Below are 24962 nucleotides of genomic sequence, written 5' to 3' on the forward strand. Positions count from 1 at the left end.
CTGGGAATGCAGGGACACACACGTGTCTCTCTCTCACACACACACAACTAAAAGCATAAATATGTGAACATTTTTGGCTGCATTTCTTTTGTGCTGCTTTGGTCCTGTAATAGAGTCAAGATGTGCTTGTATCTTGATAATAACCACTTTAATGAATTCCTCTGTAGGTTGTTTCTTTCAAAGGTTATGCTCTTTTCAATTGTTTTCCATTTTCGGGTTTGGGTTCAGGATATGCATAATAAAGGGTTCAAAATCAACCCCTGTTACCTGGCAGAATGTGTGTGTGTGTGTGTGTGTGTGTGTGTGTGTGTGTGTGTGTGTGTGTGTGTGTGTGTGTGTGTGTGTGTGTGTGTGTGTGTGTGTGTGTGTGTGTGTGTGTGTGTGTGTGTGCGCGCGCGCGTGCGTGTGCGTGTGCGTGTGTGTGTGTGTGTGTGAGAAAAACACGCAATAACAACAAAACAAACTGTGAATTGTATGCATTTTCTGTTCCACCCACTAGATGGCACGGTCGCACTGTGTTTGACTTGTCAGTGTACTTCAGCGCGCACTTATTCACAAGATCACATTATGTCTTTGTTTAACGGGCTGAAGATGCTCACTAATTGAAGTCATTAATTCATATTGTCTGGAGCCATGGAACCATGTCCGACTCCAGGGAGTCCAACAAGAGAAAGGGCTTATTTGTTCTTTTTTTCAGCCAAATGTTTTTGGCTGATAAATGTTATAAATGTTTTACTTCAGTAAAAGTATCAATACTGCGATGTAGAAATAAGTAATAATAAGTCCGGAATTCAAAATTTACTTAAAGTACCAAAAGTAGAAAGTACTCATCATGTAGAACGTTCCATTTCACAAGTTTCAAAATAAAAGTATAATATTATGAAAATAGCATCTACATCTGAGACGTAGTGGAGTAGATAGACGTATTAAAAGTATAACAAATTGGAAATACGTGACGCCAGTACATCAAAATTGTACCTAAGTACAGTACTTGAGTAAATGTACTTAGTTACTTTCCACCACTGATTTTTAATGAGAGTTTTACATGGCCATGGATAAAAAAAAAATCAAACCCTTATCCCAACTTAAATTGCAGTATAAACTCAACAATAGTGTCTTAAATTGCATACACCCACGCCACGACGGTAACAATACGATAATAATAATTAATAAATAACCAAATAACGGAGTGTGCGAGCCGAGGGGAGAGGTGCAACATTACAATGAAGCATACAATGAAGCCTGATTTACCTCGTCGTACAACAGCGTCGCGTACCAAAAATAGCCGATCTACAAGCTCCCAACGCGTCGCTTTTGAGACGCGTTGGGAGCTTGTAGATCAGCTATTTTCGTCCGTTGGATAAATCAAGCCGTAACATAACATCGCGAGATTTCCGTGCGAGATTTGACTTCCTTCCCAGTAGGTGGAGACCTGAGGGTTGCCAAGTCCGCTTATTATAAGCGACTTTGGGCTTGTTTTTCTGTAAAGTTGCTTGTAAATATTGGTAGTGGCAGATTGCGTTTTTTTGGGTCTTGTTTCTAAAGTGTAGTTGCTTATCTTGGGATTGTTTCCTAGTGTTGTTTAAACCAGTGGTTCTCAAACATTTTCATGTAAAGGACCCCCAAATTAATATGTATTTGTCCCCTAACTGAAAATGTTTTGTACCAGGGACTCCCGTACCAAATTTGTGTGTACCAATTATTATTATTTTTTCCCTTTTTCAACAAGATTCCTTATGAAAATAGCAGATCTACAAGTTCACTGTGAGCTTGTAGATCGTCTATTTTGAAATATCCGATGTTAAGCTTTAAAATGCTCATGCAGTCTTGTCGTTTCTTTTTAGCTTGTTTTCATAGACCTGGGTGCTTGTTTCTCTCGCAAAACCTGGCAACACTACTAGAGTGGAGCAAAGTGGAGTCGGGTTTCATTCAAGGCAGCTGCTTTGCTTTTGGAGGATCTCTGCTGCCTGTTTTGACAGCTAAAGGCTAGCTGGTAAACAATACCGACATCCATGGTTCTCTGTCCGAAAACTAATGAATGAATGCGCTGCTCTTTTGCGCACTAGTGCCCGCATGATCGGCGGGTGTTGTCAACATCTCCTCCCGCACAGCTTTATTAGGTTGCGTCTCTTGTTCTCCTCCATCCAGGGCTCCTGATGATTGTCGTTTCTGCAACACCTCTATGAGACACTGATGCTGCCAAGCTGAGACAACCATTCAATTCCATTGAAAGACAAGAATAGCTATATTTCATTGAGAGACACCCTCCCCTGGTAAGAACAATGCATGCATTTCTCTTACTCGGTCATCATAGAATGGTCTTTATTGTATCACTCACTATACTGTTAACTTTTATGCAAAGGGTTTTGCGCTGCTGCTGCTGCAGGTGCAGTGATACAAGCTCTAGTGATACATTGTATCAAAGCACAGGCAAGCTGCTACAATGTAACGTTTTGTATTCATCTCACTGCAAGGCACTGGGGTGAACCATAGAAACCTGTATAATAGGAACCAGTGGTGGAAAAAGTACTAAATGTTTTTGACTAAAAGTAAAAGTATCAATACTGCAAAATAGAAATACTCAGTTACAAGTAAAAGTCCGGAATTCAAAATGTACTTGTGTAAAAGTATAAAAGGAGTGGTATCAAAATGTACTTAAAGTACCAAAAGTAAAAGTACTCATTATGCAGAATGTCCGATTTCACAAGTTTTCAAATGTATAAAATCTTTTGAAAATAGCAGATTTACAAGCTCACAATGCGTTGCATCGCGAAGCATTGTAGATCGGCTATTTTCAAATGGCCGAAATGTATATAGGGCTGAAGTGGTTAATGTATGTTTTTTAATAATAATCTAAAGTAATTAGTAACTGAAGTTTTCAAATAATTGTTGTGGAGTAAAAGTACAATATTTGTCTCTGAGATGTAGTGGAAGTAAAAGTACTGAAAACTGGAAATACTCCATTAAAGTGAAAGTGCCTCAAAATTGTATTTAAGTACAGTACTTGAGTAAATGTACTTAGTTACTTTACACCACTGCTCACTGCAAGGCACTGGGGTGAACCTTAGAAACCTATACTAGGAGTAGGATCGATTGTGGGATAAATACACTTTACATCATGCTTGGCCGTGACAGCACTTTCTTCACCAGTCATCTTGTGTGTTGTGCTACTAGCAATACTTAAACAAATGTGTTAGTAAAGTCACATGCAGTCACAGACTACTCCATGTCAAGTGCTTGTCGCTGTATATCTAAAAAAGTTACTTCCACAGCGATGACTGAGACCTTAAACTGGAGATAAGCTGTCCATGCACGTTGTATTATGGGTCTAGGACTAGGTCATTACTACTTGTAGTACACTTTAAGTTATGGTCTTGTAGTCCGTATATTCTTCATATTCCTCCGTAGCACATAAGCAGCTAAACCTGTAATAGCCTTAGGGAAATGTTGACACCTGTTTTCCTGAGAATCACCAATACAGAAATAGAATATTTTTATTACCCAGACAACTCTTGATCCACAACCAAGCCTTGGGTCTTGACCACAATACTGAAAATATACTTCTATAGGCTGCCACTAGCCGCAAGAAACTCTTAGATCCTATTTTTAACATCTGGAATCTAGAGTTGCAATACCAACCCTTGACAGTCCATTCATCCAAACAGGAAAGTCCTATCTGATTGTATTAAATGACGTTAAACTCACCAACATTGAAGCTTGGATTATCCTCTCTTTATCCCCGTTTTTGTTGGAAGTGTTTGGAAGCACTTGTTTTCAATAACGCAACGTCCTGCTGCCTCCTGCATTATGTGCAATTTCGAAACAGGTGGCATGCAGGACCGTTGAGTGATTTCCAATGAGTGCTTCCAAACTCCAACACTTAGAAAAAGAATCACCTGCACGGAATGCAGGTGATGGACAGAAAGTAGCTCATGACATGTTTAGGGTGGACTCTTATGAAACAAAAACTTTGCAGATAGAAAGAGGATCATTCAAGCTCTCCGTACAGCTGCAATGTTGGTGAGTTTAACGTTGTTTAATACAATCAGATGTAGGACTTTTCTGTTTGGATGTGTGGGCTGTCAAAGGTTGGTATTGCAACTCTAGATTCCAGATATAAAAAATAGGATCTAAGGGCGCACTCCCACCACACTTTTATTTTACCTCTGGGGCAGAATCTGCCAATGCTTTGTCAATGTAAATGCGTGGATTCACGCAAGAGCGGATTTTTCCGCTTGTCGCGCAGACCTTGCGTTTATCCACTCTACACGACTTGTCCATTTGAAGCATAAAACTGCTGGAGGCAGGAGCTGCTTTTCCCCCTCTGTCCAATCGGGTGAGTGGAAGGCGGAGCGTCCCAAGACTCAGGAAGCACCATGGTGCTCAAGGCAGAAGGCGGTGCGGGCTACGGGGAGGGACCTGAAAGTGAGTGACATGTGCGTCACTCCCGTTTTTTAGAATCCGCTGGCTGCAAAAAACTGTGGCCGTGCACAACCTGCGTTTAACGCTAGCCGACCATGTTTTGGTTGGAGCGTGCCCTAAGAGTTGCTTGTGGCTAGTGAGGAAATATCTTTGAGGAAATATTCCTGGAAACCTACATTCTCTAAAGATTTGTTCATAGTGTTACTAGTGTTAACCACTTTGCTTGTAGCCCTATTTTATATAAGTTGTATGACTGTGTCGTACAAAAATGTGGTGCGTTGTGACTTGAGCTTGTTGATGACTATTTTTGAAAATGTTTGATATATTTAAGATTTTTTCTATTGTTTATTATTATTATTATTATTATTTTGTTTTTAAACATTTGGCCCAAAATAGGCCAGATTGAAAGTGGTTAAATAATACCTATGAGACTGACTTTGGTCTAGTAATGCTACACTAATTTATTTGTCACACACATGGGAGAAAGAGAGAATGTCAACAACCTGATTACACTCTCTCTGGATCAATTTTAAATCCATTGACAAACAACATCTTATGTTCTTGAACAAGATCTCGGAACATAAGTTTGACTGACCAGAGTATTCTCTTGTCCTTTCAAACGTAAATAACACTAAAGTTATTTCCATCCTCGGTCATACATGGGTCCTTGCAAAACTCCTCACAAGCGTGAGATAGGAATAATAATAACCTTATTAGGTAATGTAAGTAACTGAAAAGGAATGATACAATGTAATGAATAATTGCAACTAACAGAATATAGAATATCAGGAATAACCATGATTAAATGAGGTTAACAGCTTAAATGAGGTTAACTGAATATATTCCCCCTCATTAAGGTTTAATTAGTTTATTGCACCAACATCCCCCATCTAGGGACCACAGATGAAAATAAGCTTGTAGCTATATCTCGTGCAATACATTTAGTGTACATGGTTCCTGTCAAATAAACAAGCGAGAGGGAGGGATGTGGGAACATATATAGTTGCCACTAACTCAAATTTAGATTAATCTATTCAGAAACCGTAACACGCTACAGTATGTCAACAGTGTTTATTTAGAACAGTGATTAAGCCCCTTTGAAGTCCACAATGCATATCATATCAGTTAGCTAGCTGCTTACACATTAGGGATGCATTAAGCATTTAAGCAAACATTAGTTTTATATAGTTGTGTTTAATGTCCTTAATCAGGTTTTTTTTTAATTTTAAGTCAGGTATTGCGGTATTGTAACACCCATGTAAATTCTATAGGCTAATACTTCACATTGGAGGCCTACAATGCATTTTATACAGGTAAGCACATTTATCACCAACAGATGTATCCCTATATATATATATATATATAACTCTGGTTGGTCCGCTCCTTTTTTCCATCTAAACCAAATGTCTTTGCCGAAAATAGCCGATCTACATGAGCACAACGTGTTGTGTGTTGTGTTGCGACGCATTGGGAGCTTGTATATCTGCTATTTTCACCAAATGTTTGCCCCAGAATAGGGACACTAGGGTTCATGTCGTTAAGATATTGTGTAAGTAAATAGTACTCTATTTAACTCAGTTTGTGGGATAATCTGTGCTGCCATGGGGCAGGCCTAAAGTGCTGTACTGCGGCATTTTTTAGAGGATGTCCTTCCCATTTGGTTCCTCTGTCTTTGTCTGACACATGCCCAGACCCAAAAGTGTGTGTGTGTGCGCGCACACACACACACACACACACACACACACACACACACACACACATACACACACACACACACACACACACACACACACACACACACACACACACACACACACACACACACACACACACACACACACACACACACACACACACTGCAGAATGTATATGTTACAGTATGATTGGAGAACCAGTACGATTGAAGAAGGCTCGCTCGTTTTTACCACCCACCCAGCAATTCTGTAGAAGCAACACTAGAGGGAGCCACAAGCCAGGCTTGTGCACAAGCATATATTGCCGCGACCACACACACACGTGCGCGCGTGTGTGACCGGCTTCGAGTGCTATCAATGCATTGAATGGGGAAATAGGCGAGTTTATTAGACCTTTCAATGGGCGAAATAGGCTACTACCTACCCGCGATTTATCAGACCATTCATTCAGGAGCTACTGACCTACTTGGAGGCGGAGCAGTCCGCACAACAATATTTACGATTCTGTGCCTATCGGTACATAACTCAAACGGCGCTGAGTAGGCACAGGCGAACGTCACACCGTTCAGGACGGCAACTCGGTCGCCTTAGCTCCCTCTGTGGTCCTTCACGGGGTGACAGTTCGCCTGTGACTGCGCGCCTCCGTCAGGGTCCAAAACCAAAAGCGAAACCTAAACTGAACTATTAAGTCATGTCAGTTGGTAGGTTAGTATGTCTTGATAACACCCAATGAATGGTCTGATAAAACGTGGGTAGGTAAGTAGGTCGCCTATTTCGCCCATTCAAAGGTCTAATAAACTCGCCTATTTCCCCATTCAATGCAGATAGCATTCGAATCAGGTGGACTGTTAAGATACTTTTATTGTGTTCTGCTGGCTTTTGTTTTAGTTTCTCCCTGACACACACACACACACACACACACACACACACACACACACACACACACACACACACACACGGAGGAGGAGAAGGAGAAGGAGGAGCCCCTCGCGAGCCTCGCTAATAAACCCTGTCTCGAAAAGCCCTGCATCGCCCCGAAGCCCCGTGCCTAAAAACGAGCGCTCTGTCTTCAATCGTACTGGTTCTCCAAACGTACTGTGACATATACACCAGTCCCCTGTTTTTCATATGACCCCCTGGGATAGAAGAGCTGTACAGTGTGGAGCTGTGTACTGTCCTGATAACTGCTCATGTACTGTATGAGAGTCACTGTTACTGATTATATAGAACATGACTGAACCTTATTAATCACATGAACACTAGCTTCCCTATTCTGGGGTGAACATTACATGACGATGGCAGATATACAAGCTCACAACGTGTCACAACAAGACACATTGTGAGCTTGTGGATCGGCTATTTTCGGCGAAGAGGGGGAAAATGAGCAGACCCAGTATTGAGCCCTGGGGGACCCTGGTCAACGAAGTATATAGGGCTTTAAGTGGTTAATCAGTAGTCTGTCGGCGATCAATAATTATTCTGTCACGGTTTGCAGTTGCCAGACACTCAGACATAAAATGTACATACCATCGGCAAAGAACATTTTCCGACTCTTCCTGCCACTGATAATGAAACAGCCATCTTATTTGGGCGTCTGTGTATCTTCCTGTCTGCTGCTGTTCAAATCCCTTTGAGCAAGCGTGAGAGAACGTGTATGTGAGTTGTCTTTGTAACGGCTAGATAATGGCTCCTAGGCTTGAATTTCTCCCAGCATCATCCTGAGCTGAAAGCAACTTGATATGACCTGACAGCCCACATTTGGGTCAAGAATAAAGATGACAGCAAATAGGGACACCTCATCAGGGCCAAGGCAGATAGGCAATCAGGTGGCCAAAGGGAACGAGAGATGGAGCAGAGAAAGAGAGAAGTGGTTATTTCTGAGTCGGGTATTTTCTTTTCTTTTTTTCTTTTTTGAGAGTGAAGGATCTTGCAAGGTTATCATAGCAAAGGAGGGAAATAGATTGCAATAGGTAAAGAAGAGATGAGGAATGAACTCCAACTGATCAGAGATCAAGCAATGATGAACACCACAGAGAGGATGAACAGTAACAGTGCCAGCCTGCGGCTGCTCCCTTTCCTTAGCCTTGGCTTTCCAGGAATCTTATTAAAATGCATTAGACACTCCAGGCTGCCCCGCATTGCCTTCCCCCACATCATTGGGGTGCTTATCATCTCCAGAGCAAACAGACATGCTAAACAGTAACTCTAGTAAAGCTAGTGCTGTAGCGTCAGCCTAGTAGGCAGCAAAGAGCGCACTGACTGATTGACAGGTGGTCGAGGGAAACTGGGACTCATCTTCATATATGATGAGCCCTGGACTTTCAGATCCTGAAGAGAGCTAAATGAAATTTACATGATTTGCAAAGCGTAAAGGTTTGCAAATCAGAGGTTCATAATGTGGAGAACTATGGTGATCCGAAAGCCTCTTTTATTGGCCTTAAATTGGAGAGGGATTTACCCACCTTATGTACTTTGTAGGATTTAGGGTGATTATGCAAGATATTATCATTTGAAGTCTGCATCTAAAGGTTTAAATGCAGAAACTGTAACATTGTGACCACATACAAACAAACATGGGTTCTTCAAAGGTATGATTACATATATATTTATTGATAAGATGAAATACTTAAAACTTTGATTCAAAACTCTTGGAACAGTGTTATGTTTCAAAACACTGGTTCAACTGTATACACAGCTATCAGAATATCATATTCAGTTTTAGGGCACAGTTCTTACTTGAAGTGGATGAATCGTACTTTGTGAGCAAATGGAAATTGATAATATAGCATTTCACCAAGGAAAGTGATATTGAGCTATCTTTGGTAAAATGTTGATATTATGGCCTGAGGGTGGTGCTAGAGGATAGGTCATGGGGTCACTGAAATAGTTAGGGTTCATCTTCCTGGGAGCAAGTTTCATGGCAATCGGCCCATTACATTTTTAGATTTTGTCCTAATTGAATACCTTTCTTATAATGTATTCAATACTTATAATTCTGTATTCTTATAATGGTGTTGCTAGACAGTCTTGGAATAGCCATGGGATCACCAAAATCAACAGGGTGCATCCTTGCTGAGCATTAATTAAGTTCCATGACTACCCATTACATTTTGAGATATAATGTGTGCAATTCATGGAGCATGCCATGCATATGATGCTCAGCAAGTTTCATGGTAAGCCATCCATAGAGGCCATTGTACAATCATGTTCTCCATTTAGAGCCTTGAGGAGTACAGAACCTGGCAACATCCTCCCTTTAGCAAAGCTGTTTGAATTAATCTTAGCCTCTGAGAGAGTTCCCCAGCAAGAAAGAAAATAAACTAATGTTAATCATATTTAGTGTATGTTGTGAATGTTGTAATGGTTTAACATCTATGTGCCACCAGATAGACCTAATATGGTAACATTGCTTGTCCGAGGTCTTTCCCATATATAAACAGGCAGTTGATAATTCAGTTTGGCATTTAAACACTGACCAGTCCAGAGCGCTACATAAGGACAAACACAATGGAACACATTCATTTATTGGTTCATTAATTTCGAATGCATCAATTTATCCTTTGACTACGCTCTACACATACATAATTATTATAGGTCTTGTAAATATTTGCCTAATGGAAAATGATGAGTCAGGCTAATACTGAGCTATGTTATTGTGTTGGTAAAGGGAAACTGTTGTTTTCTCCATATTATTGAGGTGTGGATATGCTGCCAAAGAAGATGGAGCCGTTAGATTGCCTTGGTGTCTGGTTGTTCAGTAAAGCAGGCAGCAAACATCATGTGAGCAAGGTCTTACTAGGTCACGCAGTTGCCTGTAGGGCTCCGACGGTCCCATTTTGGGGATTTATTTTATTTTCTGCCACTGCCCGCCGTGCCCGGGAATCCAAGCTGTTATTATTGTAAAGAGTAAAGGAAATTAAAAATGTATAAAGGAGAGATGAGGATGGACTATTTTTGTAAATATGTTTCCTTCTTCCAAGGCACAGTGGCAAAGGATGTTATGTTATACGGTATATATAAATATACTGCGCTTTATCAGATGTTATATTACTACCAACTACTTCACTAAAACAAAGTCTATAATTAGATGTGATAGCGGCAAATCATCATCATCACCTTTATTTAAACTCTGAGTACAGTTGAGGGGCAAGCCCTCATTTTCAATGTAGCCGGGGTACATGCAATGGTAAATGCATCAGTGTGGTGGGTAAAGTAAAGGAAAGGTACATGGGAACTCAGGAGAGACTTGCTGAATACCGATGGATGCAAAGAAAACAATACAGAACAGAGAAGCAGTCAGTGGGCAAGATAATGCCATACAGACACAGAAATCCTACTATAAATGTGCGAAACCTCTGCGTGCGTTTCTGTCCATCTCCTCCGTTACAAACTTGTTACGGAGGAGACCGGTGGCCAACACGCTCAGGTTTAGTAGAATATAAATGTGAAATGTTCCCCATAGCCTAAGATGCCGTCATAATCTTTTGATTATATTTGGAACCCTAGCGACCTTTTCCTAATTTGAACATTTGTATTCGCAGGCAATATCTCTTTTACATTACAAATGAGAAACAAAAAGTTGTCTTGAAGGTCAGGTTAACCAACTATCAGCTGCAAAACACACATACACGCACACGCACACATGCATTTCTTTTTTGCTAATTAAAGCAACGTTCAAGCTTTACTTAAAATAAATGAGATGACACATAATCCTTAAACCTATTCCACGGCCACGCCTGTTTATTTTTAATAATGGACTTGTAACAGATCCATATCTTGTTGTCGCTGTTTTGTAGCCTGTAAGTCATACATCATTCTGATGATCATAATAGCCTGTCTGATGTATGATGTGCCTTTGCCTGCTAAGTTTCCGTGTAGCAGCTTTGACATTTTGAAGCTCTTGGTTTCTTGGCACCTCTAGCATATATAGTATGTATGGGGCAACCACATGTGCGTGTACCCTGTGGGTCCCAGTGTGCAGCAAGAAGGATTAACAATCCCCTCTAGCTTTAGGAGCCCAGCGTTGCCCTTGTCTTTGTGGAGAGGAGGAGAAAGGAGGACATGCTTAACCCATTCAATACGGGAACGCATGTTTTTTTAATACTTTTACTTTGGCTATTAAAAAATAGCAGATATACAAGCTCATAGCACGGCACCGAGTGCCGCACTATGAGCTTGTGGATCTGCTATTTTTTGAAAAATCTTGGAACATTTGTGCAAATCTTTGAATACATATATTTTCTGAAACAACATTTTTAACTCTACCAAATTTGGGGGTCCCTGGAACAAAATATTTTGATGAGGGTCGGCGGCCAAAAACATATCATTTTGGGACCCCCAAAATGATATGCATTTGGCCGTGGATGCCACGATTTTTCAAAAATAGATCTACAAGCTCATAGCGCTGCACTTGGTGCTGCGCTATGAGCTTGTATATCTGCTATTTTTTTATAGACCAAAGAAATCTGAAAATGATACTTTCCTGGTCTTAATGGATTAATCTCACAAGCAACCTGTTTTCCCCCACACTGTTTGCCTACATTCTGGGTGCTGTGTTTTGCACCAAGGTTATATAGCATACAGTGTTTGTATTAGCTCACAATTTTCCATGGTAGGAATTGACAGAACGTGCTTAGTTTAGTGATGTGTAAACTCATGGGGAGATTAATGATTGATGTACCTTTCTTATAGCATAGGACCCAAATTGTTTACTTTTTTGTGCTGCTTACTTTTCAACATTTACATCTCTACCCATGAAAGGATATTTCTGATCCATTGTTTTCATGCTATGATGGTATGGAAACGGGTAACCATTACTACAGGCACTTTGTCTGCTCCTATTTTTCTTAGCCACTTGATGTACACACTAATACTGTGCAGCTATGGACATCTGCCCATTGTCACACCCCATGTTATGCAGCAGAAAGGATGGAAAAACTCAAATGAACTTCTTTATATAATATGTCACGTTACACAGACACAAAGCTCTCCATTCCTATATCCCACTGTGATTCAACATTGGCTTTTTGAGTATTCTTCCTCACAATATTGGTAAAGGAGAAAAAATATTGTTGCAGTGGAAGGAGGCGCGCCTCCGCGCAAGTGGAGCTTACTATGAAACCGTGCTCGGGTTGTGTCATCTCTGTGTGCAGTATGTCTCTGTATCTCTGTGTGCAGTATGTGTGGCTCAAATCCTCAGCCCTGTGTGCAGCCAAGTAAATGTCCAATATAGACGTACCATACATCAAATGAAAGGTCTTTGAAAACTGAACACACCTGTCAAGGTTGCGTTTAAGCCCGCCCCTTCCCCCGGAAGCCACGCCCCGGAGAAGGCTCCTAAAAACTCCCCATTGAAACCCCATGTTAAATTAAAAGTGCCCGAATCGCTCCGAAACTTTTTCTACCCCCCCTAAGTGGGGGTCGACGAACAAATACTTCGGGCTCGGATTTTGGTTCCGCCCCCCGGAAGTGGGTGAAACAGGCACTTCAAACACTTTGTTGAATTGTTCAAAAACATTCAAATTTATTTTTTGGTGAATTTGTATTTGTCTAAGATGCTCCTTTTAACGCAGAATTTTTTTCTATTTTTTATATATTTTTTTATTGGTTACTTTTTTTTTAATTTCTTTTCATTATTATTTAATTTTTTTGGCGTTCGCGCGTCTTACTTGTTATTTTTAATGTGTGTGTGTGTGTGTGTGTGTGTGTGTGATCAGCCAATTAGAAGAAATTATTAGGCTATAAAGCAGGTCAGGTAATGCTTGTCTAATTATCTTCCTACTGTATGTAAGACAGGATTGAGCCTGTGCTCAAAGTGGTCGTGCTTATGTGAATATCTATACTGTAATCTGTATTGTTCTCTGCTCACTGCAGAGTTTGATCACAGAAAGTGACCCTGCTACCAGCGACAAATTGTACTTGTTGGGGTATTGTACAGAAATCGCCCCGGGGGTCTGCTTGGCTTAGAGAGAGAGAGAAAGAGAGAGAGAGAGAGACATAAATGAAAATGGATAAAGGATGAAAATGACTGGATGAAAAGACTTTAAATCCGTGATTGAGATGTCCCTTGTTTAGCTGTCTTCACTAGTGAGGACATAGTATATGTGAATATGTGGTGGAGATAAGCTGGACCCAAAGAAATGAATTAAAAAAAGATGACAAGCTAAATGGCATGCATCCTGTTTAAGGGGCACAAATCAATTTGCAAGCTGGAAATGAATTTTGTGTCTGCTTCAGATGTAAATGGTTTCTGACAAGCTAACCTTAGACAAAAGAGGAAAAACAACCCATTTTGGTTTGTTTAGCCTGACTTAATTTAGTTTTGCTACATAGCCAACATCAGCAAAAAGAAAGAGTTACATCACATTTTGTGACAACAATAGAACAAAACAGACTTGAGATTTCTGTCTAGTTGTGTGTGTGGTGTTGTTGTACCGTGCTAGTATTCCTCTTAAATCATAGTGTTAACATGTGTATTTTGCAGGCTTTAGGGCCAACAATAAGTGTGAAACTTCAGTCCGTCCCTTCCTGTGGAAACCTTGGTTTCAAGTGGGTGAAAGTAATGTTCAGAAGATGGATTATATTAGCTTGCCTTGCCAGTAGCCTAGTCTTCACTGGGAGGCAGCTGCTGGCTGCTAGGTAGTGGATTGATTTAGAGTCTCTCCATGACTCACTTGTTCTCTCAATATGCAGATGAGTAGAGTTGAGAGCAACGCTCCTTTCTTTCCCCATGCCTCCTCACAATGTAATTTGTCTTGACACATGAAGGGAGAGAGGGAGGAGGGGGAATGCAAGGTTAAGAAAATATCCTGTTTATTCAACAAGGTAAACAGTGACTTTTACTGAAGGACTCGGAGACATGCCCTGATTAATCACAGGATTGTATAGGTTACATCAATAGCACTGTAGGTGTTGAAGATTAAGTCTGTGGATATTACAGGACTTTATTAGGCCCAGCGTTCTCTCATGACCGGTCTGTTGGCTTTGGCATAAGGTTGATATATTGCGATATTGACTGTATTTTGGCTAGCTTGTGATTGGTTTAGTCTGCAATTTTCACTAATCTGCTCTTTTCCATTTCCCCCTTTTTTCCACATCACTCCATCAGTTCCACCTCCTCCCCTCTTTTGCCCTCTCCTCTCCCTGGCCCCCCTCCTTTGGCCCACACCCTCCTTTGGCCCACACCCTCCTTTCTCCTCCACTCTCTCTTCCTCCTTTTCCACTAGCCACTCCTCCTTCACTTTCGGCCCCACCTACATTCATCTCTCTCTCTCCCCCACCCCTGTCTTCCAGTTGTGGCGTGGCGGCGGATGTCTCGTCGCCTGTCCCCGAGGTTGGATGTTGGTTGGAGCCTGGGGACACGGCCTCAGCAGCAGTGATGCGCGCGTCGGTGGCGGGCTGCAGAATGACCATTGGGGCTCTCCTCAACGGGCTGCTGGTGTCTGTGGTCGCCGCACTGCTCTGGAAGTACTCGGCCCTGAGCGAGCATGCCGCCTTGCTGGAGGAAGAGCTCCACCTAACACAACAGTCCCAGGAGCTCTCGCAGGCCCGCATAGACTACCACGTGGCCCTGCTGGCGCTCCAGGAGCATGGCACCCGCATGGTCTGCACCGGTAAGATGCACACCGATCGCATCTGCCGCTTTGACTACCTCTGCTACTGCTCCGAGGCTGAGGAGTTTGTCTTCTTCCACTCTAATTCCTCTGTCATGTTGCCCAACCTCGGACCCAGGCGCTTCCAGCCTGCCCTGCTGGACCTGTCCTCTGTAGAGGACCACAACACGCAGTACTTCAACTTCCAGGAGCTCCCTGCCGCTGCTTTGAAGTTTATGCCTAAGCCAGTGTTTGTGCCGGATGTCACGCTGATTCTAAACCGGTTTAAACCAGACAACCTGATGCACGTATTCCACGATGACCTGCTCCCCGCCTTCTATACCATGAGTCAGTACTCAGACTTGGACGATGAGGCTCGCCTGGTCTTCATGGAGGGCTGGAGCGAGGGTCCGCACTTTGACCTCTACCGGCTCCTCAGCAGCAAGCAGCCACTGCTCAAGGAGCAGCTCAGGAACTTTGGCAAGCTGATGTGCTTCACCAAGTCGTACGTCGGGTTGTCCAAAATGACCACCTGGTACCAGTACGGCTTTGTCCAACCACAGGGCCCCAAGGCTAATATCCTGGTCTCGGGGAATGAGATCCGACAGTTTGCTAAGGCTATGATGGAGAGGATGAACATCACCCGGGTGCAGGATGGGGAGAAGGATGGAGGGAGTACCGAAGAGGAGAAGGAGAAGGATGAGTACATCGTGGTGTTCAGTCGTTCAACGACGAGACTCATTCTCAACGAAGCAGAACTGATAATGGCACTGTCCCAGGAGTTTCAGATGAGGGTGGTCACTGTGTCCCTTGAAGAGCAGTCTTTCCCCAGTATAGTCCAGCTTCTCAGTGGTGCCTCCATGTTGGTCAGTATGCATGGGGCTCAGCTTGTCACCTCACTCTTCCTCCCCAGAGGAGCTGTGGTGGTGGAGCTCTTTCCCTATGCCGTGAACCCAGAGCAGTACACCCCTTATAAAACCCTCGCCTCCTTACCGGGGATGGACCTGCAGTATGTTTCCTGGAGGAATACGATGGAGGAAAACACCATCACCCACCCAGATAGACCCTGGGACCAAGGAGGCATCGCCCACCTGGAAAAGGACGAGCAAGAGCGAATCCTTGCCAGCAAGGATGTCCCGCGGCACCTGTGCTGCCACAACCCAGAATGGTTCTTCCGAATCTACCAGGACACTCTGGTGGACATCCCTTCATTCCTGGAAGTTCTCAAAGATGGCCTGAAGACCAGACCAAACTTAAAAAAGGCCAAGGCAGCCAGCACAGTACATCCAGGCCGGGTCAGGGAAGCACAGTGTCAAACCTCAGTCCAAGCCACCAACGAAGCTAAACTCACGGTCTCCTGGCAGATCCCATGGAACCTGAAATACCTGAAGGTGAGAGAGGTGAAGTACGAGGTGTGGATCCAGGAACAGGGAGAAAACACGTACATGCCTTACATCCTTCCCCAGCAGAACTACACCTTCTCAGAGAACATCAAGCCCTTCACCACCTACCTGGTCTGGGTCAGGTGTATCTTCAACAAGAATCTTCTGGGACCCTTTGCAGATGTTCTCATGTGCAGGACCTAGAAGGATCTCATAACCTCTGAACTGGACTTTGTACTGTTTCATACATAATGGTTAGGTAATGCTTGTTTCAGACGATCCCATATTGAAACAGAGGACATTAAATACAGCCGGAGTGGTAACCTAGAATAGTAAATATGACGTCACAAAACGAAGCACAGAAGATGAGTACAGTGTGACTCACCTATTGACAAAACTGAATAAGACTTAAACCACGAGGACTGAGCTAGCCTGGCATGGCCAGACTAATATCACTGCGTAGATATAAGTCTGGAACTTCGGTGTGGAAGATTCATTTCCAATTCCAAGAAGCGGTTACAAACGGATTCAAACGTCACAGCAAAAAATGGCCCACTTTGAATAGTGGGCTCTGATTGGTCACCTACAACTCTGGGGTGAGCGAGATGTAATTCAAACTGAGGAGTGCCAGGGCTATATTCTTTAGCTATGGCAGATTTGTCTGGTTTCCAGGCTAAGACTGAGCTACATTAGATCCAAGGAAATGGCTTATGAAAGTGTAAACGGAGAAATCTGTGAAATTAAAGTAAGAAAGTTCTCAATAAAAAAAGACTCAAGATTATGGAACTCAAATCAACAGATTTATCTTTGAAATAATCATGTTAATTTGTTTTGTTACTAGTCAAAGCCCTGATCCTTTCAACATTTCCTGTGTTTCCAGTGTTTTCTGTGGAGCACAGGTATGAATTCAGTTTTGCAGGGTTTTATGTGTGCATTTTCTGTCTTAAGCAATTCTACTTGTGTGAGTGAGACCTCTTTGGCTTTGTTTACTTATTGATTTTTTTTGTTACATCATTATTCACAGAATTCTGCCAAAACCAAAGTGAATTTCAAAATAATATCAGCCAATATTATTGTAAGTCATTCATGCTGAGATTCTTTCTTGCAGCATACATTTCTCGGTGTATGCTTTCAACCACTGTCTTGAGTTTCATAAAATGTATTATAAAATCTCACAAAGCAAAGCAAATGGAAAGTTTATACATTTTCTGAAGAATTATTTGTGGATGCTACAGTATAAATGTTTCCAAGGCTGGAAATTAAATTGTTTTAATATAATATACTGTATATGTACTGTTCTTTAATGACACTGGAATTGAGTAGTTCTCTGTTGTGTAATGAATGCAGAGAGACGCAGTCCTCTGTGTTGCTCAAAGACCTGCATTGAAATAACTTCACAAATAAACTAGAATTCATGGCTAATTGGCACTATTTATGCTGTAATTTACATTATCTACACATATTAATCTATTAAGTCAAGGATAAAGCCTTTTGGCGTTTTCTTATTTCTTTGGAGTGAGAGAAGTAATCTTCGTACTCTCCGGTGCTTAAAGGGATACTTCACTTTCACATAAAATAAACATGAAAAAAATATATTAAAAAAAAAAGAAAGAAGTTATGGCAAAATCACGGCCCCCTCACACATTAGTAGGACACTCTAATGCGTGAGGGGGCCGTGATTTTTCCATTACTTTTTTCATTTATTTTTAATATATTTTTTAAATGTTTATTTTATGTGAAAGTGAAGTATCCCTTTAATAATACATATTATTTGTAAAGCCCATTTCTAATTGACAGACCTTACACAGTGCTTTATACAGCACTTATGAAAACAAAATAAAATGGTGCAACCTCGATAAGAGAATGTAATAAAATAAATTAAAGGACCACTTCACCCATTTTCAACCTTATCTTCGTACAATTGATCCTCACTAATGCTCATCATAAGATGGTAGTACCATTTTTGTCTACCTGCTCTGTGTCTCAGAGGAGAACAGTGCATAGTTCAGAAACCTGCCTATCAGTGACATCATCGATTTATTTTATTAATGCAAGAACAATGGCTTCTATTTCAGCATGATAACTTTCCAGGAAGAGAAAGGCGGTAGTTTCTATTAGCTTGGAATCCCCATTGATGATGCCATTGGTTGGCAGGTTTCTGAACTCTCCATGTCCCACCAATGAGAAACTGGGCCCTATTTTGCCCGTCTTAATTACCAGTTCTTAAGACCTGGGAGTGTGGCCGATGCTGATTGGTCACTCAAAATAGCGAGACAGCATTGCCCACGCCTCCAGGTCTTAAGTTGAGTCATAAGACCTTTTAATTAAGACGCGCAAAATAGGGCCCACAGAGTGAGTAGGTGGAAATTGAGCCATCTTAGTGTTAGTGAGTACCAATTATTTGAAGATAAAGTATGAGAAAATATGAGTAGCTACCCCAGCAGCAGAGCTGGTACCAGCTGTGAAACGTATCTTTATTTCAAGTCTGCCATAAATTTAGTACACAGTCTGATTTGAGGACCAAAGCGGTTCTTTAGACGAATCCACAGACGCGCTGCCTGTAGCTGCCTGCAGGCGGCCATTGCTGCGGTGTCGCGTCCGCGGAGCGTTGACACCGCAGCAATGGCTGCGCGCAGGGCAGCTCTCCGTGGATTCGTGTATAGCAGTGGTTCTCAAATATCTTCATGTAAAGGACCCCCACATTTATATGTATTTGGCCGTGGAGTTCCGTCTGAAAAGATTTTGTGCCAGGGACCCCATAAGAGAAGATTTGTGTTTAAAAGATTTTTAAAATTCCAAATGTATAGTATAGGGACCCCTTTGTGGACCAGACCCCACTTTGTGAATCATTGACCTACAGCATAGTCCCTTAGTACCACTTTCTAGTCTCTTTTTTTTTTTCCTGTAGAATCAAACAAGTGTAATGCCGTTAAATTTCACTGCCTTGTGAAAAACCCTGTTAAGATAAAACTCCCACTTCTGTCATGGGCTCTTTTCCTCCCCTGAGGTTTTCTAGTCAAGAAGAACACGTTTTCTTGCAGGATTCATAGAGAAAAAACAACTGGAGCCTGTTGCAGCTGCTGTTGTTTTTTGTTGTACGGTATTTGCAAACGATCTGATACTTGTTGCTAGCCTGACTGCAAAACATCTGTTTTTAGAAGTGTAAACTAGAAGTGTAGGTGAATAATTGGTGGTAAAAATATAGAAAGGGGTACATTTTGCCTCTTTAATGACATAAGTTGATAAATATACACTGCCGACAGTGCTTAGCGTTGAGTCTATGTGCCACTGTTAAAGAAAATGTCATTTTTTATGTATTTTATCCTTGGCCAATCTTTTTAACATGAGAATTGTTTGGTATAATTGCTGGCCATTTTGAAGAGAATTTTAAGTTGTAGGCTACTTGAAGTACTCCTAATATTATTATATTTTTTTTAATTCCTAGGTAGAATATTTGCCATGTTTACCTTTTGGTTTATTGAGTTGAATTATATTTATTTTTATGTAGAAGACATCAAAGTTCTCAGATGCAGTATTGACTATGTTTGCGTGAGAGATTATTTATTTTTGAACCATTGCTCAGTGTGATGAATATGATGTTTTAGATTCGTATGTGTTTATATTGTTAGTTGTATGTCTGCCTCGCCCCCCACTCTACCAGAGAAATTATATTTGTTGAGTTTCAGAAGTGAGAGAGTGCATAGCTTACCCTTTGTTTTGAGCAAACAAGTAGGAATGTTGTTTTGAGTAATTGTGATGAAATAAAGAAGACTATTTCTTATTTTTTTGATTTCTTTATTCTTTTGATGGTCGTTTTCTATTATCATGGTGTAAAATTAATCCGGGATCTTTTTGTTGCCTATACCCAAGTTAAAGAGAAATCCTATTCCTCAGAATGTTTGCAGGGATTTTTCACCTTGATTATTTCCCTTAGGATACAAATAATTAAAACGTAATTGCAACCCATTAGGCCTTTATTTTTAGCATGGTTTTAAATCAAAATCATATTTGGGATTTGCGTTGTGCTGGCTAAAAGCATCCTGAAGATAGACAATAGAAAGCTCAGTGGGGTTGAGCTGAATATTGTAATGACCGTTGGGTTGCTGCTTCAAAGGAAAATCCATGATGACTTTTGACAGGTATTCTCTTTATTTATAATACAATGTGCCAAGTGTCTCTTCAACCACTCACTGAAATATGGAGCACCGACGGGAGTGGGGAGCTCCCTGCAGCTATTCCTATTGGATATGGTTTAACACACATCAAAATAACATAACATCACATAAATTCTTCCCCAAACAACTTAATGAAATGACAGTAAAACAATATCTAAAACATGTGCTCCTGATGCATGCAGTCAAGTCCCTCAGTGATGCCCCTGGGCCCTGGCCACTGAGGAACTCCCAGAGAGCTCCCTGAACCTCCATAATATATGTGTGAGCAGTTTCTCCGCTGTGGTAGCCACACTCTGGTCCAGGATGGCATCCGCCTCTGGGCCACTTAGTGCAGTGGTTCTCAACCTGTGGGCTGGGACCCCCAGGGGTGTCCCCACATGCTTTGGGGGGGGGGAGAGGGGTGCAAAGTTTGACCGCAATCGGATGCTGCGTTCATGATTTGCGGCATTTTGTTCAAAACAAGCCAACTGCAAACTTTAGATGTAAATCTTAGCCAATCAGGATGGAATATGAAAAATCAAACACATCCGTCTTGATCACATGACTATAGAGATCATGTGTACCGATTTGTGTGAAATGTGGAGTAATACTTTTAAAATTGTTTTACATAAGTCAGCCTCCTGGTGGCGCTATAAAAGACCCATGTGAAAACATTTGTGCAGAGGTTCTTCTGTGGCATCCAGGGAGTGTGTGTGCACAGTTTCACTGCGAGCAAGCCAACGGTGGCGGAGATTAGCTGTACACAGACAGAATGACACACGGACGGACGGACACACGGATGGACGGATGGACGGACAGGGGGCAAAACATACTCTCTCGCCATGCCTTTCGGCCTGGCGGAGACAATTACATCTTTATTATGTGTCAATGTGTCAAATAGACATTTGAAAGTATACAGACCATTTGAATATCTATATGAATTCTCTGACACATACTAAACACAACAACAGCAAAAAGACCATGCAATATAGTCAATCTTGCAGCTCTAGAGCAGCCTTCTTCCTCTTTCTACCTCCTCTTCCTCCCCACCTCTTTGAATCCTGTAGTGCTCTATGCACCCAGGGCTATTTTCTGCTAGCTTAACCACAGGGACACAATGCAGTGTGACAGGTGCAGATGGGCAGCACTGAGGTAAGTGACAGTGGCCTTCCCTGGAGTGGAGTGGGGAGAGGACCAGAGGCACTGAGAAGGGAGAGAGAGAGACCGAGGCTGCCTGTGACATTATATAGTCTGATGTTGTGTGTGTGTGTGTGAGACAGATACTGTAGAGAGACATAACGTCACTGTTGGTTTTCGGGTGGAAACCTTGTATGACCAAAACTGTTACTTTTCAGGAAATGGAAAAAGGGACCTTGTTTCAAATGGATCCAATGTAAGTTACTATTAGTCAAAAGCTCTTGTTAAGACTTTTCATTGGTTCAATATTTATAAAAACCCACAGACACACAACCACTTTCACTTAAAAAACAAATGCATAGCCCGGATCACTGGCTTAGGGATCTGGGCACCTATAGGCTACAAAGTAGCCTGACAGCGCATCACGAGGTTCGAGTCCCGATCCCGAAGGCCTTTGCTGCATGTCACTCCCCATCTCTCTACCCATTTTTCCTGTCAGACTACTATCCTATCTATAAAGGCATAAAAGCCAAAAAAGTAATCTTTAAAAAAAAATGTATCTGCTATTTTTGCTACTTTTGTGTGATACTGTAGAATGAGGCAGTAGGGAATTAATTGGCGAGAAAACATGAAAAGTCGAAATATGGAGCTACGAGGTTCCTGCCCGACAGCAACGATAAGCATCAGTGAACCACATGGTGGATATAAAGACGTGAGCCCAGGGGATGAGCGTTTACGTTGACCTCATCTCATGCTCTTTAACTAAACATCAGACAAAGTACTGTAAGGATTCGCTGCCCTCTGACAGGAGACGAGGGGCTGAATACGAAGGTAAATGTTGAGTGGTGGTTAGATCAGCAATTCCTATACACACACCATCAGTGGACATAGATTCCACACAATTTGTGTCCGGGTAGCACAGTTGGTAGACCACTCGCCTTTGGACCACAAGGTCACGGGCACCGACAACTCAGCGTATTGGTATAGCATTGCTTGGGTGCAGCAAGTCTGGGAGCTGATGGTAGGTGTTGCGCTCTACCTCAGCAAGCTATCTCCCAGGGGTCTAGCGGATTGAAACTGGGATAGACTCCCACGTTCTCGGCTGATACCGATAATAAGCCTCTCCGACCTTAGTCTCTACATTTCCTCTAAAATGGACCGTGGTTGGTATCCACACCTAACATGAGTAAAAGAGTTGGCTCCTGGGGCAAGGGTGAATTACTCATTTGCATCCCCAGCCAAAACAAGTTCAATTGCCTCAGTCGTAGTCACATCATCACTAGCTTACAGCTACAATTACATGAAATCAACCTAGCTGTTTTAATACTCCCTTTCACGCTCCGTCGACATTTTTATTAGCTGTTGTCATACAGTGCAGAGAGGGAGCGGAGAGCGGAGAGGGTTATTGTGACAGCATTGTATGAGATTATGAACTGCCAATGGAAAGGGGAGTTGCTAGGATACCGTGCTAATAGGAACTGAAAATGTAGGTGAATATCAAGTAGCCCAAATCATCAGGGGATCGCTTTCCTTTTAAAGTCGAATCTTTATCCAACAAGTTTGGATAACACAACATGCGGAAATGTAATGATCAGTAGGAAGTACAACTTAATTTATATGCAGTTACTGTAGCATGCTTTTAAACACACTGACAAAGTGCTTCACATAACAGATTATATACAATCAGAAGTACATAATAAATGAACACATAACAGACAAACATGCATTCAAACAAAACAATCAGACAAAGTCAGCATGGCTCCCTCAGACGTTTATGAAAAGGCTAGCCAAATAAAGGTGTGTTTTTAGGCGGTGCTTGACACATTCAACTGGTTCAGCAGATCTAATAGACTGGGGCAGACGATTCCAGAGAGTAGGGGCTGAAATGTCACGCTTAAGGCTGCAATGACGGATGGATATAAGACCTTGGTCAGACAACTTAAGTGGTCTCGAAGTCGTGCAGTGGCTCAACAGCCGTTATGTAAGCCATGCACCACCTTATAGTGTATTATAGTGCTGTATTATAGCAGTGGTTCTCAAAGTGTGTGTGTGTGTGTGTGTGTGTGGGGGGGGGGGGGGGGGACCCGTAAGGGTCCAAAAGGGTCTGAGAGGGTACATGTTTACGATTGATAAGCTCATGTACACATGAAATGCCAAGAGTGCGCACATGCATGTCAGATCTAATGTGTGAATTGAAATATAAAAGAGGTTACACTACACTGATAGTGTATTATACTGAGAATAGTTGCCATGTCTGAGTTGTGATTTAATTGATTCCCAGACAGTTGCTCTTCAACAATGATTTATTGTCTCCGCCAGGCCGAAAGGCATGGCGAGAGAGTATGTTTTGCCCCCTGTCCGTCCGTCCGTCCGTGTGTCCGTGTGTCCGTGTGTCATTCTGTCATTTTGTGGACAGCTAATCTCCGGCACCGTTGGCTTGCTCGCAGCGAAACTGTGCACACACACTCCCTGGATGCCAGAGCAGAACCTCTGGCCCAAATGTTTCACATGGGCCTTTTATAGTGCCATCAGGAGGCCGATTTGTGCAAAACACATTTTTGGACAGTACTCCTACAGATTGTGGCCAAAAATCCCGCAAATCGGTACACAGTATTTCTATAGTCATTAAAAGAAACGTCTCATTTCAGATTTTTCATATTCCATCCTGATTGGCAAAAATTGGCTTCCAAAGTTTGCAGGAGTACTCCGTTTCGAACACAATGCCTCAAATCATGAACACAGCATGCAATTTCTGTGAAATTTTGCACACACATTTCCATTAGGCAGAGGAAGAAATGCCATTTGAAAATGTTCAAATCAGCCTCATGGTGGCGCTACAACAGGCCAATTCGTGTTTTTACCTATAACTGTCCCGATCTGTGTAAAACTTTGTACGCACACTCTCTAGAGGCCAATGAAAAACCTTTGCCCTGCATTTTTCACATTTGCCTTTTATAGCGCCACCAGGAGGCCGACTTATGTAAACACATTTTTTGATATTAAGCCTTCAGATTTGATCCAAATTGGTACACATCTCTATAGTCAGGTGATCAAGACTGATCTGTTTGATTTTTCATATTCCATCCTGATTGGCTAAGATTGACATCTAAAGTTTGCAGGAGTGGCCCGTTTTGAACAAAATGCCGCAAATCATGAACGCAGCCTCCGATTGCGGTGAAACTTTGAACACACATTTGCACTACATTGAGGAACAAATGCCACCCTTTTCACATTGGCCTGTTATAGCGCCACCAGCAGGTCAAATTTAGCAAAACAGATTTTTAGAACAAAATGCCTCAAATCATGAATGCAGTGTCCGATTGCAGTGCACGGCCTAGGAAGAAATGGCACCCTTTTCCCATTGGCCTATTATAGCGCCACCAGGAGGCCAAAATAACCTACCTGACCTGGCGGAGACTTGTGCTCCGAGGAGCACTTTTTCTAGTTATTTATGTTTTTTCTTTTCATGTCTCTGTTGGGTGTCCTCAACATATCCAACCTTTCACCTGCATTCAGCCCCCAGAAGACACTTGTTCCAGCCATTTATCTTCCCTTAAAAAGAGGAATACTGTATATATACAC

At 42.1% G+C, this 24962-nt stretch overlaps 1 protein-coding gene across 1 annotated transcript; it reads left to right on the forward strand.

Annotated features, from left to right (window-relative positions):
- Positions 1 to 1958: 1958 nt before the first annotated feature.
- pomgnt2 (protein O-linked mannose N-acetylglucosaminyltransferase 2 (beta 1,4-)) lies at positions 1959 to 17302 on the forward strand. Its single transcript, XM_080426287.1, has 2 exons — positions 1959 to 2273; positions 14409 to 17302. The coding sequence occupies exon 2, from the start codon at positions 14494 to 14496 to the stop codon at positions 16291 to 16293; it is 1800 nt and encodes a 599-aa protein (XP_080282413.1). The 5' UTR covers positions 1959 to 2273; positions 14409 to 14493; the 3' UTR covers positions 16294 to 17302.
- Positions 17303 to 24962: the final 7660 nt, after the last annotated feature.

Source organism: Gymnoscopelus braueri (genome assembly GCF_963280865.1).
Source record: "Gymnoscopelus braueri genome assembly, chromosome: 4".
Lineage (NCBI taxonomy): Eukaryota > Metazoa > Chordata > Actinopteri > Myctophiformes > Myctophidae > Gymnoscopelus > Gymnoscopelus braueri.